General features: G+C 44.9%; 1 protein-coding gene across 3 annotated transcripts; it reads right to left on the reverse strand.

Moving 5' to 3' along the window:
• Window positions 1-33: 33 nt before the first annotated feature.
• On the reverse strand, window positions 34-24739 carry slc25a32b (solute carrier family 25 member 32b). Of its 3 annotated transcripts, none has more exons than XM_069920248.1 (7): window positions 24346-24731; window positions 19760-19910; window positions 16757-16842; window positions 15400-15560; window positions 6902-7015; window positions 3840-3985; window positions 34-709 (listed from the first exon to the last, which is right to left on the reverse strand). In XM_069920248.1, the coding sequence occupies exons 1-7, from the start codon at window positions 24503-24505 to the stop codon at window positions 580-582; spliced, it is 948 nt and encodes a 315-aa protein (XP_069776349.1). In that variant the 5' UTR covers window positions 24506-24731; the 3' UTR covers window positions 34-579. The 3 variants fall into 3 exon arrangements, with proteins under 3 accessions (XP_069776349.1, XP_069776351.1, XP_069776350.1); XM_069920249.1 differs by lacking the exon at window positions 34-709 and adding an exon at window positions 1293-2706 and having other exon boundaries at window positions 24346-24739; XM_069920250.1 differs by lacking the exon at window positions 6902-7015 and having other exon boundaries at window positions 24346-24738.
• Window positions 24740-24808: the final 69 nt, after the last annotated feature.

Below are 24808 nucleotides of genomic sequence, written 5' to 3' on the forward strand. Positions count from 1 at the left end.
TAAATGTTAAAGTAAGAGATAATTAGACATAACTTAGAAATTATCATTTTTATTCAGTTTTCCTACCTGCAGCAATAATTACATTTGGGGTACTAGGATGCAATTCACCTGTATGCTTCAAATAGTTCCCACAGCAGGATATAAATATTTCTCATAATTAACATTATATTTCGAGTGATACTCGATCTCCGTGATGTAATGATTCTTAATTAATAAATTTTATTACAAAAGATTATTGCAGAAATATAAAACAAACTATTGCTTTTATCAATTCAGTTTGATGCTACTTATTACCGGTTACTTGCTGATAACAGTGACAATGTCTTGATTTCATTAAAGGACAAATCTTTTACCCTCAAGTTGACATATAATCTTTAGAAGTTTCAAATTGCATCATTGGTCAGCATTCCAAAGTTATTGTTAAATAAATTCTGTTTTAACAGTAGCTCTGAAATACGACTGCAACAAGGGATGCTGCAAGTAGCTATGAGACAGGTCCTCTTGTTGTCCTTTTCGCTGCTGATTTTAGTTTTGTGAAACGACGACTCCACTATTCAAATTCTAACAATAGTCCATGTATCACGACGTTCGTAAATCAAGTAAAAACTGCAAAACATTTTCATACACTAGAAATGTAATGCAACATGCAGGTGTCACTTTGACCACATTAGGAAGAACTCCTTTGTAAAATCCACGGATGCCTTCATTGCTGAAAGAGAAACCCACAAATTTGCATTTTTACACATTTTAAAACTTGGTTACCAAGATACAAAACACAATCTAAATAGCTGCAATACTCAAAAGTGCTGTAGAAAGTCAGGTCATGCAGCATCGATAGGAGGCAAAGTGATATTACCAATGTTTCAGTCCTGAGCCCTTGATCAAGGTATGAGCAAAAAGCAGGCAACTACCTGAATAAAAAGTGTGAGAGAAGGGAAAGCAGTGTAGGGGAGCACAAGGCAGGGGGAGGGGGGTTGAGGGTGGGGAGACAGAGACTCTAAAGGAAACCAGAGAACTTGATGTTAATGCCATCTGGTTATTTTTTCTGAGGTTTTTGCTCATACCTTACACAACCAGATGGGATTAACATCAATTTCTCCAGTTTCTGTTTGGTCATTCACTTTCTCTCCATCCCCCACCCCCACTGTTTATTCCTCCATCTCCCTATTCCCTTCCTTCTCCATTCACAGAGCTACCCTCTTCCCTTAGCATTTTTTCTTTACTGCTCTCCTACCCCTATCTTGCCTATGGGTATGCGCTCCACCCCCTGCCCCTTCATCACCCCTTCCCCCACTTGTTTTATTCAGACGCCTTGGTGAAAAGCTCAGGCCCAAGATGTTGGTCATCATCTTTACTTAGTATCTGCAAACTTTGTTTAAGTATCTAAATTGGCTTTAAGTATCTTATTGTTTAAGTATCTCATTGGTTTTTATAAAACATCAAGATAGACAAGTATTCCTAAACCCCTCAGAGATGTGAATACCATGCCACAAAGACATTGGGAAGGAAGATTTCAAAGATGGAACCAGCAAAGTGGTGAGTGAGTTAGAGCTGAAGACACATCTTTTGAGTGCAGAAAGATGAGAGATTTAATTTATATTGTACCAGGCCGAGCAACCGCGTGGTTAGATGGGCCGAACCACCACCCCAGTCAGTTGGTACAAGGTGGCTTGGACCCTCTTTCTTGCTCAGGAGAAGCCCGCATTTGGCGACCCATGTTGCCTGGGAGGTGTCACCACTTCCTGGTTGCACATCGCTGGGCAGGCAGTGACTCTGCAACACAGTGACATCACTCCCTTCAACCAGCACACCCCAGACTGTAAGTGGGTCGTCCCTTAAAAGCAGCACAAGACATTCAAATAAAGTCAATTACTGGTTCACCCTCGTGTTGCGTGGACGAACTTTATTTCAGTAGCGCTGCGGTTAGCAGCTGCTACAATGAGAGGCAGCACCTGTTTCCCAGTGCAGGAAAAGTTTAGGGGAGACATATGGGTTGTAATGGAGGATTTAGACCAGCTTATGCAAGAATGTATACATGTGAATCAGAAGACAATCTAAATTCCACCATGGGGCCCCAGAGATGAATATGAATCAGTAGACATAATCTAATTACCACCATGGGGCCCAGAGATGCATATGAATCAGTAGACATAATCTAATTACCACCATGGGGCCCAGAGATGCATATGAATCAGTAGACATAATCTAAATTCCACCATGGGGTCCAGAGATGCAGTTGAATTAGAAGACAATTTAATTTACACCATGAGGCCCGGAGATGCAGTCGTCTTTTGTTGGTCGCAGACTGTCAGGAGATCTTGAAGATAAGTAAACCATTTATTCAGGGTCATGGGTATGAGTAAACAAATTTTGGGTAATATAAGCCATGGTCCCACTGCTGAAGTTCCAGACTCTGAGGGGTGGGAACGTCTCTCAGCAAGAAGAACTTCTAGAGTCCAACCAACGTCCCGGTCGGGGGAGGTGGTGAAGCTGCTCCCGGCGCCCTGACAACCTACTACAAGTGTGCGGTCGTTGACTCACTTCGGCAGTTGGGACCAGTCCAGGCGTTGATAAGTATAATTGGGAAGGACTAGCATATTGTAGTTTGAAATCAGCTTAAGATTTTGTGATAAAGATTTGTATAAACTGAACTGCTCTCAGCGTGTGTTTCTGTTTCCTTTCGGTAGTTCAAATACTGTGACCAATCTAAAACGAACAAAGTGAGGTACAAGTTTACCAGAACATGGGTTAAGTTTTTTTTAATATATATAATTTCTCTCTCAATACACTGAGCTGCAGATGCCTGGAATGCCTTGCCAGGGATGGTGGTGGAGGCAAAAACATTGGGGGGCATTTAAGAGACTCTTAGACAGACATGAATGAAAGGCAAATAAGAGGGTTACAGGATAGGGAAGGTTTAATTCTTTTAAAAGAATAAATGGGTTAGCACAACATTGAGGGCTGAAGGGCCTGCACTGTAGTGTTCTATTATTTAATTATCGAATGTATGACTGGTACAAAAGATGGATTAGAAGATAAAGGCACAATTTGTTGAATATTTACAGAAGAGAGGCCATCTACTGCGCTATTCCGCACATAGCCTGGAGTTTCAGTCTGGTACAAGTGTACTGTCGTAGAGCTGACACAGCACAGAAAAAGAACCTTTGGCTCATCAGGTTCTCGACAACTATCAAACATCCATTTGCACTGAGCCCATTTTTATTCTACCCATGTTCCCATCAACCTCCCCAGATTCGACCATTCACCTGCCGAAGAGGAGCTTTTGCAGTGGTCAAGTAATCTAACAACCTGCACAATTTTAGATTTTGTAGGAAACATGCAAAGTCAGGGGAGAACATGTGAACTCCGCACATACAGCATTGGAGGTTAGGATTAAACTCATGACATTAGAGCTGTGGGGAGCAGTTATTAGCTGCATCACTGCTTCACTGGTCTTGAGCAGAAAAGTTGGACAGGCCAGCTTGTACATAGTGGAGAACAAGAGAAGACAATTCTCAGGGTTGGGGGGGCGGGGGTGTCATGGAAACTATATTTCTTGTACAAAAAAACTCAAATTTGTGAGTTACAGTTTAGAAACAAGAGGTTGCCCACTTCAAACAGAGGAAAATACTTCCCTCAATGCATCAAGAGTCATTAGAACTCTTTATTAAAGGAAGCAGTTGCTGTTTACATCTAAGGCAGTGATAAATAGAATCTTGATAAGCAAGGCTTACAACAGGGTACATGGAATGGAGGTTACATTCAGAGCATCATTGTAACCAAAAAATGGGTCAACCAGGCTGAAGGAATTGTCTGACTCCAGGTATTTCTGCACTTACCTCCAGGTTCTCCAAATGGCATTCATCACTCCAGAATACTGGGTATGCTGGTCCTGCAGCCGAGCACGGATCACTTGATATGGGTAGGTTGCTGACACAGCAAACACTTTGGACAATGCTGCCATAGTTATGTATTCCAAGGTGTTCTGATATGGATGAGAAAAAACTGATGGTAATGAATATTCTGGCAGACCTTTAACAGACCACTATGTTTGATATGGTTAGTTAACGTCACATTTTCAAAACATTCGGGGGGGGGGGGGGTTATTGCAGTACAATGTGTGCTTTGAAATCACACAACGATGTTTTCACCTAGGATCAACATTAGGAGCTTTCTGAGTAATAAACAGGTCAGCACGACAACATTGTAAAAACCAATGAACCTATGAAGATGGCTTTTCTAGAAGTTATTTGGAGTAATCCACTTACTTGATTTTGTATGTGGAGAAGATTTACCATGCAAGTAATAGTTAACTGTACAGCTGCAGGAATTGCTGATCTCTTATCAGGCCTCTCCTGCAATTGGCCAATTGTCCCAGCCACAGCCCCACATTATGGAAGGGAGCAAGTACACCTACTCCTGGCTCCTCTGATCTCCCATGTCACTAACAGTTCCTGCAGTCATTACTGGGGCTGCAAGGCCATGTATCTAATCAAGGGCAACATGTTGCTGTATCAAACTTCAAAGAGTTCAACAAAGGAGGTTCATTGCAGTCAATAGGAGACAAGATTGGTTTTGGAGGTGGAAGATTTAAAGGTGAACATGTAGCCAATGAAAGGAAAAAACATAGCTCAACTGGAGCAGCCACTGGGGAAATGGGACCTTGTGGTTTCTGCAAGCAGGGATAATAACATCTTCAAACGGAGGAGGCAGGATGGCAGTCAGGGCAGCGGACTACACCTCTTGCAGGATGTGCAAGTCAAGCATTGTGGTTTTCCTACTGATGAGGGTTGCCCCTTTAAAAAACCACCACCACACATACAGGTTGCAACTCTACAAAGTAACATTTAGTTAAGATTTTATTCTATACTTTGAACTATGTTTAGTTAGTTGTTCCATTAAACAAAACATCAGAGTATTTTTTTTAAACCTTCAATGTTTAAATAAATTTTAAACAATAACACCCATCAATTCACAGATTATTTATTTATTTGTTAATACGAAAATCTATCCGGGGGGGCCGGCTAGGGCCGACAGAGGGTGGCTACAACAATCTGCGCCAGCCATCCAGCCTCCAGCACCTCATTGGACCGCTCGTCTGCACCAGTGGCTCAATAGGAAAAATGGACGTCTCCCTTACCCATAATCCACCACGCAGCTGGAACTGCTCTGCCAGTGCCAGTCAGGGAAATGCAGAGTTGTTCCAGCTGTGAGGGGGATTATGGGTGGGGAAGACAGCCATTTTTCCCATTGATCCCCCGCCAGGTGCCACTTGCATGCTGGAGTGGCCTGAGGAGATGCTTGCTGTAGCAGTGCTCCTGGGTGCTCAAGTGAACCCTGGCAGCGCAGCACTGCACCCCTGGGCTGCAGATTAATTATTGGGCTCGGGACTCTGATATTGGGCAGGTAAGGCAAGGACAGTGGAGCCCCCCTTCTCTACCCCACCTGCCATACCCTAGATATGCCTATGTAACGAGGTGACTAGAACAGAACACAACATTCCAATTGTGGACTCACCAGAGATTTATAGAGCTGCAGCAATACCCTACAACTCTTGAACTCAATCCCCTGATGAAGCTCAGTATACCATAGGCCTTCTTAACTATCCTACCTAGCTGCTCAACAATGGATTTGGACCCATTTTTTCACTCTTCCACACCATACTGTTAAGAATCCTGCCATTATCCATGTACTCTGCCTTCAAGTTTAACCTTCAACAATGAATCACTTCACATTCATCAGGATTGAACTCCATCTGCCACTTTTCCACTCGACTCTGCATCTTGTCTAAATCGTATTGTAACCTAAGACAATCTTCAACATTATCCCAACACCTTTGTGTATCACCCACAAATGTAATGACCCATCCCTCTACTTCTTCATCCAAATCATTTATAAAAAATAACAGAGCAGGGGACCCAGAACAGATCCTTGCAGAACTCCACTAGTGCTTGAAGAGTATCAACATCCCCATCATCTCCTGGGAACAGCTGGCCCGAAATCACAAAGTGGAGAAGCAGCATTTGGAATGGTATTGACAACCTCAAAGCCATGCAACGGAAAAACACTGAGGCCCTCTGCAATCAGTGGCAGGATGGACCTCCTCATAAAATGCAGACTCACACAACCAGTCAGCCCCCCCCCCCCCTGTTCCATATGCTGAAGTCTGTAGGACTCCAGCTATTTTAATTTGCCATTCAACATTACCCACAATTAGAGTGGAAGCAACTCATCCTTAAGTTTTCAATAACATCAACTTTGTTTAACACATGATGCATCTCACTGAAGAGATGACCGAGGCATCAATGCACATGATTGTTAATCTGTCTTTAAGAGGTAAAATTATTGAAGGTTGTTTATATATTATTGAATCTAACAAAGGTATAGCGGTAGGAACAATTGCATCTATTGCAAATTCTTCTGTTTTTCCCCTGAAAGAAAATTAAAATGCAGCTTTAATTAGAAAGAGGGAGTAAAAGGAAATCAATTAGTCAGAGGAAAATTGCCCCCAAAAAAACTCAGTTGTCAATGACAGTTAGATTAGGGAACATAAATGACATCCCATGTGGACCAGAAAGTCAAAGAACTACATCTTTTGTCAATACTAAATACAACCAGGAGCTGTTGGACTTCTATTGCACTAGATTTATTAATATTTGCTACATCTGAAAGAAGATTTGAAGTGATTAATTGACAAGTTCTCTTCTTAAAGCAAACTCATCTATAAAAGGACACCCTGCATCTCACCAAGTACATTGAGCCTCATGATTGAAAGAGAAGAGCATTAATGCACAACTATTTCTTGAGTACAAATTGATGCAAATTAAACGTGAATTTCGAGACTAAGGTGAATCAGTGTTAAACAGATGCTGCAACCATGCCAGTGCCAACAGAAACTCACCAACTTTGCACTTGCTGCCAGATTCTTGTGACTATTGTATTCTTTCTTCAACTCTTCATAAGCCATGAACTGGAGAGCACCATGTGATGTACCAAAGAGTCCTGGAACAAATCCCTACAGGCAAGAAGTCCAACTTTATAATATCTCCAGCATTTTTCAGTTGATGTGCTTTATTTAATTAACTACCATGCATGAAATTTTTTTCCCCAGACTTAAATATTTCTGGCACTTTACAGAAAAGATTTCAATCTGCAAGTACTCAGCAGGCCATACAAGTCACAGACTTGGTTTCTATGCTGTACAACTCCTACTCTATGGTGGGTCTTCTTGGAATTGATATTTCTTGTTGGTTTGCATCAATCTATATATTCTGAATGAATACTGTCTCTCATCTGAACTGACAATAACCTAATTTGTCAATTCACTTTGGTTATCTCTGCATTCATACCTTCATATTTATTTGAGGGTTAAAATAAGAGTCTTGGACTCATTTTTCTCCCCCCTTAAACTGAATGTAAAAGTTCAACTTAATGACCATGGCTATCCAAGGAGCCTCCACAATGAGATTGAATTATATCTTATTACTCGAGAATGTGTGGTTCTAAGCAACTAATCAGAAAGCACCTCACCTCAGAATCTCTTGCTCATTTGATCATTTTATTCCACTGATTAACATCAGATCTTCCTGGCAAGCTCTCATTATTATTTTCTTTTCTAGTTTGTTCCAGCATGGGATGCCAATAAAGAGGCTAGTCCAACATTCTTGCCTTTATCATTTCTCATCTCCACCCAAATAGCTTCTACATTGAGATTTGTCATTGTAGGCCACCCCTCTCTATTAATGATGCTCTTGTAACAAATGAAGCACTCTTCCATTTCTGTCTCGTTTCCAATCCTTCATAAATTTTCAATATTCAGGACTCCCAATTTATGTCATTCTACATCTGTAGCACTGAGCTGGACTCCAGATGATACTTGTTTCTATTCATGCTTCCAGTTTTGTTACAAAGGATACATGAATAAGAATCTCAGGATTGTATGTGATACCATATAACCATATAACTATTATATTACGGAAACAGGCCATCTCGGCCCCTCCAGTGTGCACGAATTTAAGTAATCTCCTCTCGTCCCACCTACCTGCTCCCTGTCAATAACCCTCACATCCATGCACTTTATCCAACCTTCTCCTAAATGACAAAATTGACCCTGCTGCAACCACTTCTTCCAGAAGGTCATTCCACTCAGCCACCACTCTGAGTGAAGTAGCTCTCTCTCGTTACTTCTAAAGTTTTGCCCCCTAATCCTTAACTTATGATCCCTTGTTCCAATTTCACCAACCCTCAAGGGGGAAAGAGCCTATTCTATCTATTTCCTTTTTAAATACCTCAATCAAATCCCCCCTCAACCTTCTACACTCCAATTGAGTAAATCTGAGAAAAGAAAGTGATTGTAGATTATTGCTGTGGGTTAAGACATAGTTAACAATTAACAGCTATAATTGGGATCAGGAGAGAATGCTAGAGATAAGATCAAGTCTTGAAATTGAAATCAATACTGTGGTAATTTCAGCAAACCAAAGAAATCCTGACAGATTACTGGAGATCTTGAAAATGTGAGACTAAATTTAATGGAATAAGGTCATAAAAATGCAAATGTACAATTGAGTAGACCACTAAAGCATCATGGCTAGCAGTGGATCAGTGGCCGAGTATTCAGGATTCTTAGTGCCAGTATGAGGAACTTGAGAGTTGGGATCCCATCTAATTACAGAACATCAATTTTAAATTTAGACACATAGCATGGTAATAGGCCCTTCTGGCCTATGTAGCTCATGTAGCTCAAATACCCCAATTAATCTACAACCCATGGACATTGTAGAGTGGGGGAGGAATCTGGAGCACCCAGAGGAAACCCATTCAGACGCAGGGAGAACATACAAACGACTTAGACAGGACCAGATTCAAGCTTGGGTCACTGGAGCGGTAATAACATTGCTCTAACCACTACACTAACGTGTCATTAATCTCAGAGATTAAATACGCACTGACCATGTTGCAGTGAGCAGTGCACTGATTAAAAACAAGTAGGGATGAGGTCCTGAAGAGGGAATACAGGAAGTTAGGAAAGTTTAAAAAGTAGGACCTCAGGGGTGGTCATCTCAGGATTGCTGCCTGTGCTACGCACCAGAGAAGGTGGCAAATAAATACATGGCTGAAGAGTTGGTGCAGGGGGCAAGGGTTCAGATTTGTGGATCATTGGGATCTCTTCTGGGGAAGGTCTGACCTATACAAAAAGGACAGGCTGCACCTGAACTGGAGGGGTCCACGATCCTGGTAGGCAGGTTTGCTAGAGCTATTGGGAAGGGTTTAAACTAGTTTGGCAGGTGGGTGGGAACCAGAATGTGAGGGCAGAGATTAAGGTAGAAGGACAAAAGCATGATGCTATGTGCCCTGAGTTGATCAGGTAAGGGACAAAACAAAGGTAGCCATTTAGAGGGACTGAAATGTGTCCATTTCCACACTTGGAGTATTAGAAATAAAGGGGATGAACAGAGCATGGATCAGTAGGTGGAATTATGATGTTGTGGCAGTTACAGAAACTTGGCTAGAGGAAGGGCAAGATTGGCTGATGCAGGTACCGTGGTTTAGACGTCTTAAAAATAGGATGGAAGGTAGAAATGGAGAGGGGGTGGCACTGAGAGGGAGGATGTTGGAGAGGGAGTGTCAACTGAGTTGATGTGGGCAGAAGTCAGAAATAGGAAGGGAGCTGTCACTATGCCAGAAGTAGACAGGACACCAAGGATCAGATAAGCAGGCTGATTTTTGGGATGGTGCAGGAAATACAGGGTTGTAGATAAGGGTGATTTTAATTTCCCTAATATTGACTGGCACCTACTGACTGCAAGAGGGATAGATGGAGCTGAATTTGTCAGGTGTATCCAAGAAGGATTCCTGACGCAGTATGTGGACCAGCCAACTGGAGGAGAGGCCATACTGGGCTGGTTCTGGGAAATGAGCCTGGTCAGTTGGCGGCCCTCTCAGTGGGGGAGCATTTTGGTGAGAGTGACCACAACTCCCTGAGCTTCAACATAGCTATGGAAAAGGATCTAAACAGTCAAACTGAGAAAGTGCTAACTGGGTAAAGGCTAATTATGAGAAAATGAGGCAGGAACTAGTGAGACTAAATTGGAAACAGATGTTTAAGGGTGAAAGCACAGAAGTAATATGGAGGAAGTTTAGGGACCATTTGTGCAGGGTTCAAGATAAGTTTGTCCCACTGGAACAAGAAAAGGAACCGTGGCTGACAAAACAGGTGATACATTAGATATAGGAAGCAGGAAGGGGTCATGAAAAGTATATGGTAGCCAGGAAGGAGCTTAAGAAAGGACTTAAGAGAGCTCAAAGGGGGCATGAGAAGGCCTTGGCATGTAGAATTAAGGAGTACCCCAAGGCATTCAATGAATATATGAAGGATATGAAGCATATGCAAAATGATGAAAATGAAGGTGGGGGCCCGAAAGGAAAAAGGAGACGACATGTGCCTGGAGGCAGAGGATGGGGAGGTCCTAAATGAATACTTTGCGTCAATATTCACAAGAGAAAAGGACCTTAATCACGGTGAAGTCGAAATTGAACAGGCCTGTGTGCTGGACAATGCTGAGATTAAGGAAGCAGAAGTGTTGGATCTTCTTAAAAATATCAAGATTGATAATCCCCCGGGGCCACACACAATATATCCCAGACTGCTGTGGGAAGTGAGGAAAGAGATAGCTGGGGTAGTAGCTTATAATCTTTGAATCCTCTGGCCACAAGGGAGGTGCCAGAGGATTGGAGAATGGCAAATGTAGTCCTTTTTTTTTTAAAAAAAGGGAATAGGGAGACTCCTGGGATCTGTGGCGTGAAAACGATTGGAGAGGATTCTTAAGGATAGGATCTATGAGTATTGCAAAAGTACAATCTACTCAAGAATAGTCAGCGTGGCTTTGTGAAGGGAAGGTCGAGCCTCACAAGTATAATATAAATTGATGAGGGTTGGGCAGTAAATATGGTCTACATGGATTTTAGCAAGGCATTTGACAAGGGCCCCCACGAGAGAATCATCCAAATTTTAAAAAATGGCTTGTCTGAAGAAAACAGAGAGTAGTATTGGAAGAAAAGTATTCTGCCTGGAGGTCGGTGACTAGCGGAGTGCTGCAAGGATTTGTCCTGGCACCCCTGCTCTGTGATTTTTATAAATGACCTGGATGAAGAGGCAGAAGGATAGGTCAGTAAATTTCCAGATGACACAAAGGTTGGAAGAGTTGTGGATGAAGCTGAGGGTTGTCAAAGTTTACAAGAGGACAGGATGCAGAAAAGTGGTAGATGTATTTCAATCTGGATAAGTGTGAGGTGATACATTTTGGAAGGGCTAACCAGAAGGCTGAGTACAGGAGTTAATGGTTGGTTTCTTAAGAATGTGGACGAATAGAGGGACGTTGGGGTGCAAATCCATACATCCCTCAAGGTTGCTGTACAGGTTTATAAGAAGGCCAATGGGATGCTGGAATTCATTAATAGGGGGATTGAATTCAGGAGTACAGAGATATTACAACTCTACACATCTTTGGAAAGACCACACTTCTGGTCACCTCATTATAGGAAGGATGTGGAAGCTATGGAGAGAGTGCAGAGATTTACCATGATGTTGCATGGATTGGAAAATAAGTCTTATGAGGCAATGTTAGCAAGCTGGGACTTTTCTCTTTGAAGCATTGAAGGATGAGGGGAGATGTAATAGAGATCTACACACACCAGAGGGTATATGAACAAAGTGAAGGGAGGGACGTTTAGGGACACAGAGTTGTGGGTACCTGAAATGCCTTGCCATGGATGGTGGTGGAGGCTGAAACATTGGGGGCATTTAAGAGATTCAAACACATGGATGAAAGGAAAATAGAGGGTTATGGGGTAGGGAGGGTTTAGAACTTTTATTTTGGAAGGAATAACATCGAGGGCTGAAGGGCTGGTACTGTGTTGTTTTATGTTCTAAAATAGAAGCAGGAGCATTCCTATGGCTGATCAACCTCTGGCCTCAACTTTTCTTCTGTGTCAGTTCCCCACAGCTCTCTATTTACTGATACTTCTATTAAAATGCTTTTTAATGATCACACCCTCCAGTACAGAGCGTTTTACTCCGGGTATGGCTTCTCTAATAACCTGTACAACCGAAACAAAACTTACCAATGTGCCTCTTGCCTTCCCAACTAAACGTTGCTTATTTAAGTTTATTTTCTGGTTTGATGCAGGATAACACATTAGTACTCGTTTGAATTTCTTTCTATTTGGACATTAATATGCCCTTTTTCTCCCCCTCACACATTACCTACCACCAACTAGTTTTCTGCATCGACTCACCTTGTATATATCTCTGCAAATTTTTGTGGCAGCATGCTCTCCCATTTGTATAGACAGTAAACAAATAAGGACAGATCTTTGACCCCATCAGTTACTTCCTTCTTGACCCCGTCCCACCCCACTCCAAAAAAAAATTCCAACCTAGTCTTCAATGTGATAGCCAGACTTTAATTCATGTTAAGGCATTTCCCTCAATACCAAACTACTCTTGCAATTTAATCAAATGTGATTTGTTTTATAAAATCATGTTGACTTGATTTTATGAAAGCAGTAATGTCCTCTGAATGAATAACTGTTTCTTGATTATATACAGCCAGCAACAGACATTAAATTAACAAGTATTTCGGGTAATGGAATTTATCCTGTCAAAATTTATAAATCTCCAACCAAAAATTCACTCAAGTGGAATAAAATTTCTTCTCATGGAATTTGTCTTGAAAAAGTAAATAAGCAAAATTTATTTTTACTAACGGACACAGCTTTGCAGTGGAAAAGGAGAAGAATATATACAAGTATTTCAGACTTTGAGAGGACAATTATGAATCAGTTCTTTGTGTGAGAGTACTTGTACTTGATTCCTTAATACTCAGATGCAAAGCTGGTGCAATGCTTCAGTGTTGTAGCCCACATGAAAATTAAGTTCTGCCATCAGTGATCATTGCAAAGTTTTTGTGGAGGTTCTTCATTCCCAGTTGGAAAGTTCAACAACGCAGTTCAATTTAGTTACGGTCTCCTCTACATCGGAGAGATTGGATGCAGACTGGGAGATCACTTTGTTGAGCATCTTGATTCTGTCTGCTGCAATAGTGTGGATCTCCCAGTGGCCACCCATTTCAAGTCCCAATCCCTTGCTAACATGGTCTCATGCATTGCCAGACTGAGACCACCTTCAAACTGGAGGAACAAAGCCTCATCTTATATATAGGCATCCTTCCACTGGATGGTATTAACGCTGACTTTTCCAGTTTCTGTTAAACACTCCCCAGCTCTGTCTCTCTCACTCTTTTCCTTGTCTCCTTTCACAAAGCCAAAATCAATATTCATCTAACACCTTTTGTTGGCCTGGACTCCTCCCTCTGGCAATCCTGTCTTTATTCTGACACCTTCACAATCACAGCATCTACATACTTTTGTTTCACTCATTTTAGTTTAATGCTCAGGTTATAATTGAATCTTAATCAAAAAATTTGGAGTATTCTTAAACTCGATTGATCTATTAGAAGAATCAAAGGATTCTGCAATGGAATGTGAAAATGTTGAGATCAACGATCAACCATGATTTTGTTGAACTACAGAGCAGCCTCCAGGGGCTAATTAGCTTATTCCTGGTCCTACAACGTTGAGCATAATCACATCACCATAATTATCTATCACAAAATATGGCCGCACTAAGTACTTGACAACTTTAAAAGTTAATTTCCTACTATCATGAATTAAAATTTCTCATCTGTAGTTACTGTGGAGGAGATTATGGTAGCTAGGGAATTAAAAGAAGAAAATAGCTGCATCTTGAAAAATATCTGGATTGCTGAAGAGGATGTATTGGGTGTCTTAAAGCAGAAAGATGGATACATCCCTGGGGCCTGACTTTGGGTATTAAAGAATGTGGGAAGCTAGGGAATAAATTCCTGGGGCCTTGGCAGAGATATTTATATCATTGTTAGCCATAGATAAAGTTCTGGAAGACTGAAGGCTTGCTAAACTTATTTCAAAAAGGCTGAAAGGGAAGAAGTTACAGGCCAGTGTAAAAGTTAATAGAGAGCATTCTGAGAGACAGAATCTACCCACACTTGGAAAAGCAAGGATTGATTAGGACAGCAAACATGCCTTTATGCATATGAAACGGTGCCACATGAATTTAATTGTCTTTTTGAAGGAGTGACCAAGAGGATTGATGATAGCAAAATGGTAGGCTTTGTCAATATGGCAGACTGGATCACCTGGTCCAACTGGATTCAAAACTTGGCTTAGTGGTAAGAGTTAGAGGTGATGGAGGATCACTTTCAGCAGCATCCCAAAGAGCTCCGTGAGGGGTTGTTTGTCATCATATTAATAATTTGAATGAGAATGTGATTGACATATTTATTAATGATACCAAAATTTGTGGACAGTGAAGATTACAACATGATCTAGATCGACTGCAAAGATGGGCCATGGAATGGCAAAATAGAAATTAACTTGGAGAAGTGAAAGATGAAGCACTTTGAGAAGACAAATCAGGGTAGGACTTGGGCAGTAAAGGGCAGGGCCTTGGCAAATGCTGTAGAAGAGAGAAACTTGGGGGCACATGCATGGTTCCCTGAAAGTGGGAACACAAATAGCGGATGGTGAAGGCAGTGTGTGGTATACCTGCCTCATCAGTACCTAGGAATACAGGAGCCAAGATGTCATGTTACAACTGGACAAGATGTGTGAAATCACACTTGGGAGTTTTATATGTAGGATTTGTTTCCTAGCTATAGGAAACAGACCCTTCATCCCTTGATGTTGTGCCGAACCCTCCCTCCCCCATAACCCTATACTTTTCTTCCATCCTTGTGCCTATCAAGAGGCTCTTAAATGCCTCCAATGGTTCAGCTTCCACCACCATCTCTGGCAAGGCATTCCAGGCACCTATAACTTTCTGTGTAAGAAATTCATGTTATTAAGCTGGAAAGGGTGCCAAAAAGATTCACAAGGATGGTATCAGGACTGGAGAGATTACGTTATGAGGAGATCCAGGACAGGCTGGGGCATTTTTCCCCAAGAGTGAAGGAAGCTGAGGAGTGACTTTGGAGGTTTATAAAATCACAGAGGGCATTGATATGGTGAACTGCCAGTCTTTTTCCCAGGCTATGGGAGTCTCAAACTAGAGGGCATAGATGATAAAAGGACCTGAGGGGCAACCTTTTCCATATAGAGTTTAGGTATGTTGAACAAGGTGCCAGAAGTAATAAAGGTAATAAATGTAATAAATTACATAAGTGGATTGAACAGGTCAAGAAGGATATAGATCAAATGCAGGCAAATGGGACTAGTAGTTCTGGAAGACAATTTGGTCACCATGGATGAGTTGGACTGAAGCACCTGTTATTGTGCTGTAGAACTATGACTTTACCTCACCTTGTAAAGCCCACGAATACCTTCATTCTGATATATTTTCAGAAGGGCATGAAACATGCCTTTGTATTGCCTCTTTGATGGGTCAGCAGCTGCATCGTATTGCAGAACCAATCGTGTCTTTGTCACCCAAATTGGATTTGTAATGCAAAGAGTCATTGCACCTGAAAAGAAACAAACTTGATTTCATTATTTTAAATGCCTAACTTAACTAAATTTACAATTAAATATAAACATTCAGTAAATATTACTGGCTTAGAAAGTTTGCTCTGAAATAAGACCATGAGACCTAGGAGCAGAAATAGGTTATTCAGCCCATCGTGTTTGTCCTGCCATTCTGGCCTTCTGCCAGCAAAATCTCTAATTAATGATCATGTTGAAAAGCTGATTCATAATCAGTGATCAGGTATACAAGAACAATTTTATTGCTGCACATTTCAATGCTTTTCAAGTTTAAAGAAAACCAATAAACAAATTTTTTCAATTTTACATGAATCCCTTTTACTAGAACAATTAATTAAACTCTTGCTAATTATTTTAAACAGTATCTTATTTTCCTGATGATCAGCTTCAAATTGTGAATCTAACACATCTTAACAGCTGAATGCAATTACACTGCACCTCAAATGCAGTGTAAATGATCTGGCAGATGGACAATCATACCACAACACATTAACAAAATCAAATTGGCTGTATGAAATTCAATGAAAAACATTTTGCCCTGAAGTTTTGCATAAAAATATTAAAGCACATAGAACAATGAAGCTAAAATTAATTGAAAATAATCTTTCTTGTTAAAATAGTTTTTCATAGATGTAGATGACTGCTTCCCATGGTGGGAGAGTCTAGGATAAGAGGGCACAGCTTCAGGTTTGAAAGGCATCCACTGAAAACAGATGTGGAGGCATTTCTTTAGCCAAGGGTGGTGAATCTGTGAAATTTGTTGCCACAGGTGGTTACGAAGGACAAGTCATTGGGTGTATTTAACAGTGAGATTGATAGGTTCTTGATTAGCCCAGTGCATCAAAGGTTATGGGGAGAAGGCATGGCAGTGAGGCTGAGTAGGAAAATGGATCAGCTCATGATTAAGTGGTGGAGCAGACTCAATAGCTGAATAGCCTATTTCTGCTCCTGTCTTCTGGTCTTCTATCCATTACACTGCAGGTTAGAATCATAGAACATTTGTCAGTCTTTTCTGCTGAAGTCAGAAAAACTACACTGAAACAAGACCAATGTTTACAGCAGTCAAAAAGTCTAGAGGGTAAAAGCCAGCAACATTTACAAGCTATTGAATTATAGAGGCATTAATATGGCAATCACATTTATATCACGGAGTCAAGCAAATTTTCCAAATACGTACCAGCTTGCGCAGCTGAGATGAGGTGCTGAGTAGCACTAAGTGGCGTTGGAAAACCATCCTGCTTGTAAGCCTTGATAGCATTATAACTGAAAGTGACATGATATTTAATGTGCAGCAGAGCCAAAAATATTTTCAATTATTGTACAATATTAAATGGTATCAATTAAGACTAGAAAATTAATTACTTGCACTATTAAACCAAACCTGTTTCACCCAAATAACTCAACTTGCAATGCTTAAAAAGAGTTCATAGCACAGGAACAGGTGCTCAGGTGCACAGATGCCAAGGTCAGGGACCAGAAACCAAAGACACCATGATGCCCTCGTGCTTAATTTGTCATTTTCACTTAACTAGCTATCCACATTGATAGTCAGGCTGGGATGCAGACTGGTTTGCAGAAGCTCATTGAAAATACTTGGTTCAGTATGAAAGATTCATCATTTAACTTTCAAGAAAGATGCAAGAGATTGTGGAGGGTGACACAGCACCAACCACAATATCAAAAAGATTAACAATTTCTAGTAAACCACCACCCTCAGATGAGATTGTACATTAAATGTAATGTTTGTATTTGTTTCTTTTTTAAAATAACTTAAAATTAATTGCTACCATAACTCTATCTGAACCCTATTACTGACAATGTGTTGTGGATTATGGGGGTTATGTGACCTCTTCAGTGAACCTGAGATCAGAAGCACTCATACCTGCCAATCAAGGGCTACATCTGCCCACCTGTAAGGCTAATGTATGATTGGCCCTTGCAACTGACATGTGATTGGTTCTCTGGGTGTCAATCAATTATTAGATCTGCTCACAGGTGAGGCTGATGCATGATTGGTCTGTGAGGTCATATTTTCTTTGGCTTGGCTTCGCGGACGAAGATTTATGGAGGGGGTAAAAAGTCCACGTCAGCTGTCATATTAACCTACATTGAAAAGCTACATGTGGAGCCAACTCATCTGCTGCTGCTGTCATCTGAAGACCATTATTGAAGTCCAGGCTGCCAGCCACAGGTGGGCACCAAAGGGCCAACTGCAATGGGCCTGTCCTAGATCCCATTCTGTTGTGATGCTCAAAACCAGGTTCATTTGATATAATTAGTAGTTGTAATTAAATTACTGTTCATTAGTGTGCTGTGGCTATGGGTGGATGGGCATTGTGTGCTTAACCCTTGCATTCCCAATCAGGAGTTGAGAAAGCATAGCAGAGATTTATTTGCATTCAATTCATAGTTATTTGGGTATTATTTTGAGTTACCTGTGCCCTTTTGTGAGTCCCCTGTGCATAAATAAAGATCACTGTTTGTTGAAAACACGAGTCCAGCCTCTATTCTCTTTGAATCAGCTCATCAAACCTATTCTGAACACAACTCCCTGCTTACTCCAAATCACCCTCCTTCCAACTTAAAACATACTTGTATTCTCACTTTTCCATCAGGGTTCAGGGTCCTTGACCAAAAATATCACTGAATATTGCACAATAAAATATAGGAATAGGGCCTTTGGCTCATTAGTCTAGACCAGTGGTTTTCAAACTTTTTCTTTCCATCTGAAGTAATCCCGATACCATAGGTGCTCTATGATTAGTAAGGGATTACTTAAGGTGGTATGTGGGTGGAAAGAAAAATTTTGAAAACTACTGTTTTGATCATTCCTCATTGACTCGTTATGTGTAGGGTTTCAGAACCCCAAAGTTAAATGGGCCAATGACAATTTTTCTCAAGCAAAATATTTAAGTAACAATTGTGTCGAGAGCAGTGATTCTCAACCTTTCCTTCCCATTCACATACCACCTTATGCAATCCCTTACTAATCACAGAGCATTTATGGCATAGGGATTACTCAAGGTGGTATATGACTGGGAAGAAAAAGTTTGAAAACCAATGGTCTCGGCTGAACATGATGCCAATCCAAACTAATCTCATCTGCCTGAACATGTTGGCATAATTTTATTCCCTGCCTGTTCAAGTGGCTGTTTAAATGCACCTTAAATGTTGCTATATCTGCTTCTACCACCTCTGCTGGCTGTACTTTCCAGGCATCTACCACCGTGTAAAAGAATTACCTCAAATTTCCTTCAACTTTCCTCTCACATTAAATCTATGCCCTCTAATATATGACATTTCCACATTGGGTAAAAGACTGTTCATTTTATAAATCTATCATCCAACACTTCAGAGAAAATAATCCATGTTTGGCCAAGCTATTCTTATAGCTCATCCTGACAGCATCCTGGTGAACCTCTTCTGCACATGCTCCAAAGTTTCCAGTCTTCAATAGCATGGCAATCTTAACTGTTTCTCTTGCCACTGACGCTGTTTGACCTGCTGAGTACTTCCAGCATTCTGGTTTTGAACAACTTCATTCCTGTTTCTTATTTAAATGTATGCAGGATTGTCTTGGGGAAGATATCCCAGTAAACATCAGAAAACCTTACTGTGCTTCTGCTCAATGTGGACACAATAGGGAATCCAACAGGAAGGTGTTGCAGCAAAATCACTTGCCAAGCCAGCCTTTAAGTTTGGGATTCCTTAATTTGTGCACGAGTCTCAAAACAAATCAGCATTTCTGCTGATTAATGCTGGCAGTTCTGTGTGGAACTGTGACCAAATCCCAGCAAACCATAGGACAAGTGACATTACTATTAAGAATACATTTTTAAGTGGTTAACTGATGCACATTTGTTGGTTATCCATCTTATTTGCTAATTAAAGTTTAGTGCCACATGCAAGTTGGCATTTCAAAAACCCATTCTTCAGAAAAATTACTGAAATCACTTCCATGTACAGGAAGCAAATCAGCTAGCACTTTACATTTACCGTTTACATTGCAGTGCTCTCCAGATCGTGGGTCATGGATCATCCCAGATAAAGGTGAACAGGAAGGGATTTTAGGGAATGATTTGGAGCAACAGGCCTGATTCAACACAATTCAGCCCATTATCACCAAACCACAAATTTCCAGATGACACAGAGCAATAATGCAATACAGAGCAATACTTACAAGAAAAAGTATAATCCCCAAGATAATCCTGCACCCATGACATTGGGGGTTACTCCTTGGTAAAGACCTTGAATTCCATCAACCTTCCAGATGCTCTTGATACAATGTACAATTCCATTGTATCTTGGCCTCATCTCCAGGCCATCACTCACTGCACAAAAACACAAATTTCAATGCTCAAATAGCTTCTGAATTTGAACATCAGCAGGTCACACAGCATCCTTAGAAAGCAAAAGGCAGTCGACATTTTGAACCTGCATCCTTCTTCAGGAGTGCTGAAGATCGGGCAAATGCCTGCATAAAAAGGATGGAGGGCAGGGAAAGGGAGGAGCACAGAACAACAGGTGAGAGGGGCAGAAGAGGAGAAAGAAGCTGAGAAGTAAAAAAAAGGTATGGCTAAGAAAGCTGTACAGGATATCAAACAGTTCTGCAGAAGCCTTAGTCAAGGAGAAAAATACACATGGAGATGAAATATCACCTGAGAAAGAACTCCACAGTATATTAGATACTATTAAGCTTCGACAACGATGGAGTAGCCACATCCACCACTACCTAACCTCCATCCCATAGTCCCCCTGCTCTGCTCACCCCAGCAGAAACGCATGTATCCCCCTTCCTGTTCTGTCGGCCCCCATGCTCCACTCCACCCCTCTACCCTCCCTATTCCTCCACTCCACCCCTCTACCCTCCCTATTCCTCCACTCCACCCCTCTACCCTCCCTATTCCTCCACTCCACCCCTCTACCCTCCCTATTCCTCCACTCCACCCCTCTACCCTCCCTATTCCTCCACTCCACCCCTCTACCCTCCCTATTCCTCCACTCCACCCCTCTACCCTCCCTATTCCTCCACTCCACCCCTCTACCCTCCCTATTCCTCCACTCCACCCCTCTACCCTCCCTATTCCTCCACTCCACCCCTCTACCCTCCCTATTCCTCCACTCCACCCCTCTACCCTCCCTATTCCTCCACTCCACCCCTCTACCCTCCCTATTCCTCCACTCCACCCCTCTACCCTCCCTATTCCTCCACTCCACCCCTCTACCCTCCCTATTCCTCCACTCCACCCCTCTACCCTCCCTATTCCTCCATATTCCACCACTCCACCCCTCTACCCTCCCTATTCCTCCACTCCACCCCTCTACCCTCCCTATTCCTCCTCCCACCCCTCTACCCACCCAATCCACCTCTCCACCCCTCTACCTCCCTATTCCTCCACCACCCCTCTACCCTCCCTATTCCTCCACCCCACCCCTCTACCCTCCCTAATCCTCCTCTCCACCCCACTACCCTCCCTATTCCTCCACTCCACCCCCTACCCTCCCAATCCACCCTCCACCCCTCTACCCCCCTATCCTCCTCTCCACCCCTCTACCCTCCCTATTCCTCCTCTCCACCCCTCTACCCTCCCTATTCTCCTCTCCACCCTCTACCCTCCCTATTCCTCCTCTCCACCCCTCTACCCTCCCTATTCCTCCTCTCCACCCCTCTACCCTCCCAATCCTCCACCCCTCAACCCTCCTTCCTCCACTCCACCCCTCTACCCTCCCTATTCCTCCCTCCACCCCTCTACCCTCCCTATTCCTCCTCTCCACCCCTCTACCCTCCCTATTCCTCCTCACCACCCCTCTACCCTCCCTATTCCTCCTCTCCACCCCTCTACCCTCCCTATTCCTCCTCTCCACCCCTCTACCCTCCCAATCCTCCTCACCACCCCTCTACCCTCCCTATTCCACCTCTCCACCCCTCTACCCTCCCTATTCCTCCTCTCCACCCCTCTACCCTCCCTATTCCTCCTCTCCACCCCTCTACCCTCCCTATTCCTCCTCTCCACCCCTCTACCCTCCCTATTCCTCCACTCCACCCCTCTACCCTCCCTATTCCTCCACTCCACCCCTCTACCCTCCTATTCTCCTCTCCACCCCTCTACCCCTCCCTATTCCTCCTCTCCACCCCTCTACCCTCCCTATTCCTCCTCTCCACCCCTCTACCTCCCTATTCCTCCTCTCCACCCCTCTACCCTCCCTATTCCTCCTCTCCACCCCTCTACCCTCCTATTCCTCCTCTCCACCCCTCTACCCTCCCTATTCTCCTCTCCACCCCTCTACCCTCCCTATTCCTCCTCTCCACCCCTCTACCCTCCCTATTCCTCCTCTCCACCCCTCTACCCTCCCTATTCCTCCTCTCCACCCCTCTACCCTCCCTATTCCTCCTCTCCACCCCTCTACCCTCCCCTATTCCTCCTCTCCACCCCTCTACCCTCCCTATTCCTCCTCTCCACCCCTCTACCCTCCCTATTCCTCCTCTCCACCCCTCTACCTCCCTATTCCTCCTCTCCACCCCTCTACCCTCCCTATTCCTCCTCTCCACCCCTCTACCCTCCCTATTCCTCCTCTCCACCCCACTACCCTCCCTATTCCTCCTCTCCACCCCTCTACCCTCCCTATTCCTCCTCTCCACCCCTCTACCCTCCCTATTCCTCCTCTCCACCCCTCTACCCTCCCTATTCCTCCTCTCCACCCCTCTACCCTCCCTATTCCTCCACCCCTCTACCCTCCCTATTCCTCCACCCCTCTACCCTCCCTATTCCTCCACCCCTCTACCCTCCCTATTCCTCCACCCCTCTACCCTCCCTATTCCTCCACCCTCTACCCTCCCTATTCCTCCACCCCTCTACCCTCCCTATCCTCCACCCCTCTACCCTCCCTATTCCTCCACCCCTCTACCCTCCCTATTCCTCCACCCCTCTACCCTCCCTATTCCTCCACCCCTCTACCCTCCCTATTCCTCCACCCCTCTACCCTCCCTATTCCTCCACCCCTCTACCCTCCCTATTCCTCCACCCCTCTACCCTCCCTATTCCTCCACCCCTCTACCCTCCCTATTCCTCCACCCCTCTACCCTCCCTATTCCTCCACCCCTCTACCCTCCCTATTCCTCCACCCCTCTACCCTCCCTATTCCTCCTCCCTCTACCCTCCCTATTCCTCCTCCCCTCTACCCTCCCTATTCCTCCTCCCCTCTACCCTCCCTATTCCTCCTCCCCTCTACCCTCCCTATTCCTCCTCCCCTCTACCCTCCCTATTCCTCCTCCCCTCTACCCTCCCTATTCCTCCTCCCCTCTACCCTCCCTATTCCTCCTCCCCTCTACCCTCCCTATTCCTCCTCCCCTCTACCCTCCCTATTCCTCCTCCCCTCTACCCTCCCTATTCCTCCTCCCCTCTACCCTCCCTATTCCTCCTCCCCTCTACCCTCCCTATTCCTCCTCCCCTCTACCCTCCCTATTCCTCCTCCCCTCTACCCTCCCTATTCCTCCTCCCCTCTACCCTCCCTATTCCTCCTCCCCTCTACCCTCCCTATTCCTCCTCCCCTCTACCCTCCCTATTCCTCCTCCCCTCTACCCTCCCTATTCCTCCTCCCCTCTACCCTCCCTATTCCTCCTCCCCTCTACCCCCTTCCCCCCTCTACCTCCTACCTCCTCCCTCTACCCTCCCTATTCCTCCTCCCCTCTACCCTCCCTATTCCTCCTCCCCTCTACCCTCCCTATTCCTCCTCCCCTCTACCCTCCCTATTCCTCCTCCCCTCTACCCTCCCTATTCCTCCTCCCCTCTACCCTCCCTATTCCTCCTCCCCTCTACCCTCCCTATTCCTCCTCCCCTCTACCCTCCCTATTCCTCCTCCCCTCTACCCTCCCTATTCCTCCTCCCCTCTACCCTCCCTATTCCTCCTCCCCTCTACCCTCCCTATTCCTCCTCCCCTCTACCCTCCCTATTCCTCCTCCCCTCTACCCTCCCTATTCCTCCTCCCCTCTACCCTCCCTATTCCTCCTCCCCTCTACCCTCCCTATTCCTCCTCCCCTCTACCCTCCCTATTCCTCCTCCCCTCTACCCTCCCTATTCCTCCTCCCCTCTACCCTCCCTATTCCTCCTCCCTCTACCCTCCCTATTCCTCCTCCCCTCTACCCTCCCTATTCTCCTCCCCTCTACCCTCCTATTCCTCCTCCCCTCTACCCTCCCTATTCCTCCTCTGCTCTGCCCCCAAACCCGCTGCGTCTCCAGGGCTCCCAACTCAGCCTCCCCTACCCCTGCTCTCCTGCCGCCCCCCTCCCTCCATTTGCCCCTCCCAGCCCCACCTCGTCCGCCCCCCTCCCAGCCCCACCTCGTCCGCCCCCCTCCCAGCCCCACCTCGTCCGCCCCCCTCCCAGCCCCACCTCGTCCGCCCCCCTCCCAGCCCCACCTCGTCCGTCCCCCTCCCAGCCCCACCTCGTCCGCCCCCCTCCCAGCCCCACCTCGTCCGCCCCCCTCCCAGCCCCACCTCGTCCGCCCCCCTCCCAGCCCCACCTCGTCCGCCCCCTCCCAGCCCCACCTCGTCCGCCCCCCTCCCAGCCCCACCTCGTCCGCCCCCCTCCCAGCCCCACCCTCGTCGCCCCCCTCATAGCCCCTCACCTCTTGTCCTCCCTCTTCCACCCTTGTCCCGTCTCCCTCCCTTCCTTGTTCTTCGTCCTCCCCTTCCCTCCCCCAGCCCCGCCTCCTTCCCTCTCCCCACCACTCATCCTCCCCAACCCCTCCCCCACTCGCGCGCCTTTACCTGCGAACCTGACCTTGACGAGGTCGAGCGGGTGTAGCACCAAAGTCGACAGTACTCCGCCACTGACGCCGGCTGCCAGGTCCTCGTACTTCACCAAACGCCGCCGCCGATCCGGGGGCCGCGCCGCGCCGGGCTCGGGGTCCGGGCCTCCCATAGACATGACCGCACTGGCACCGCCACCCTCGGCCGGTCCTCCCGCCAGTCTCGGTCGGGCCCCAACGACTATGTCGCAAGCAGAGGCAACGGGTCACACGCACAAGCGCAGTCTTCTCCACGTGCACAGTGGCCCTGGAGCGCACGAGCTCCGCGCGATGAGATCCCTGCAGCCGGCTGCGCTGACGTCATACCGCACACGGTCTCGCGTTGGGTCAACGGACATTCATTCCATGGCCCATCCACCCTCGCGCTGGCGGCACTGACGTCATTAACCACGTGGTCCCGCACTGGGTCAACGGCATCATGT

The sequence above is a fragment of the Narcine bancroftii genome, chromosome 2 (genome assembly GCF_036971445.1).
Source record: "Narcine bancroftii isolate sNarBan1 chromosome 2, sNarBan1.hap1, whole genome shotgun sequence".
NCBI classification, from domain to species: domain Eukaryota; kingdom Metazoa; phylum Chordata; class Chondrichthyes; order Torpediniformes; family Narcinidae; genus Narcine; species Narcine bancroftii.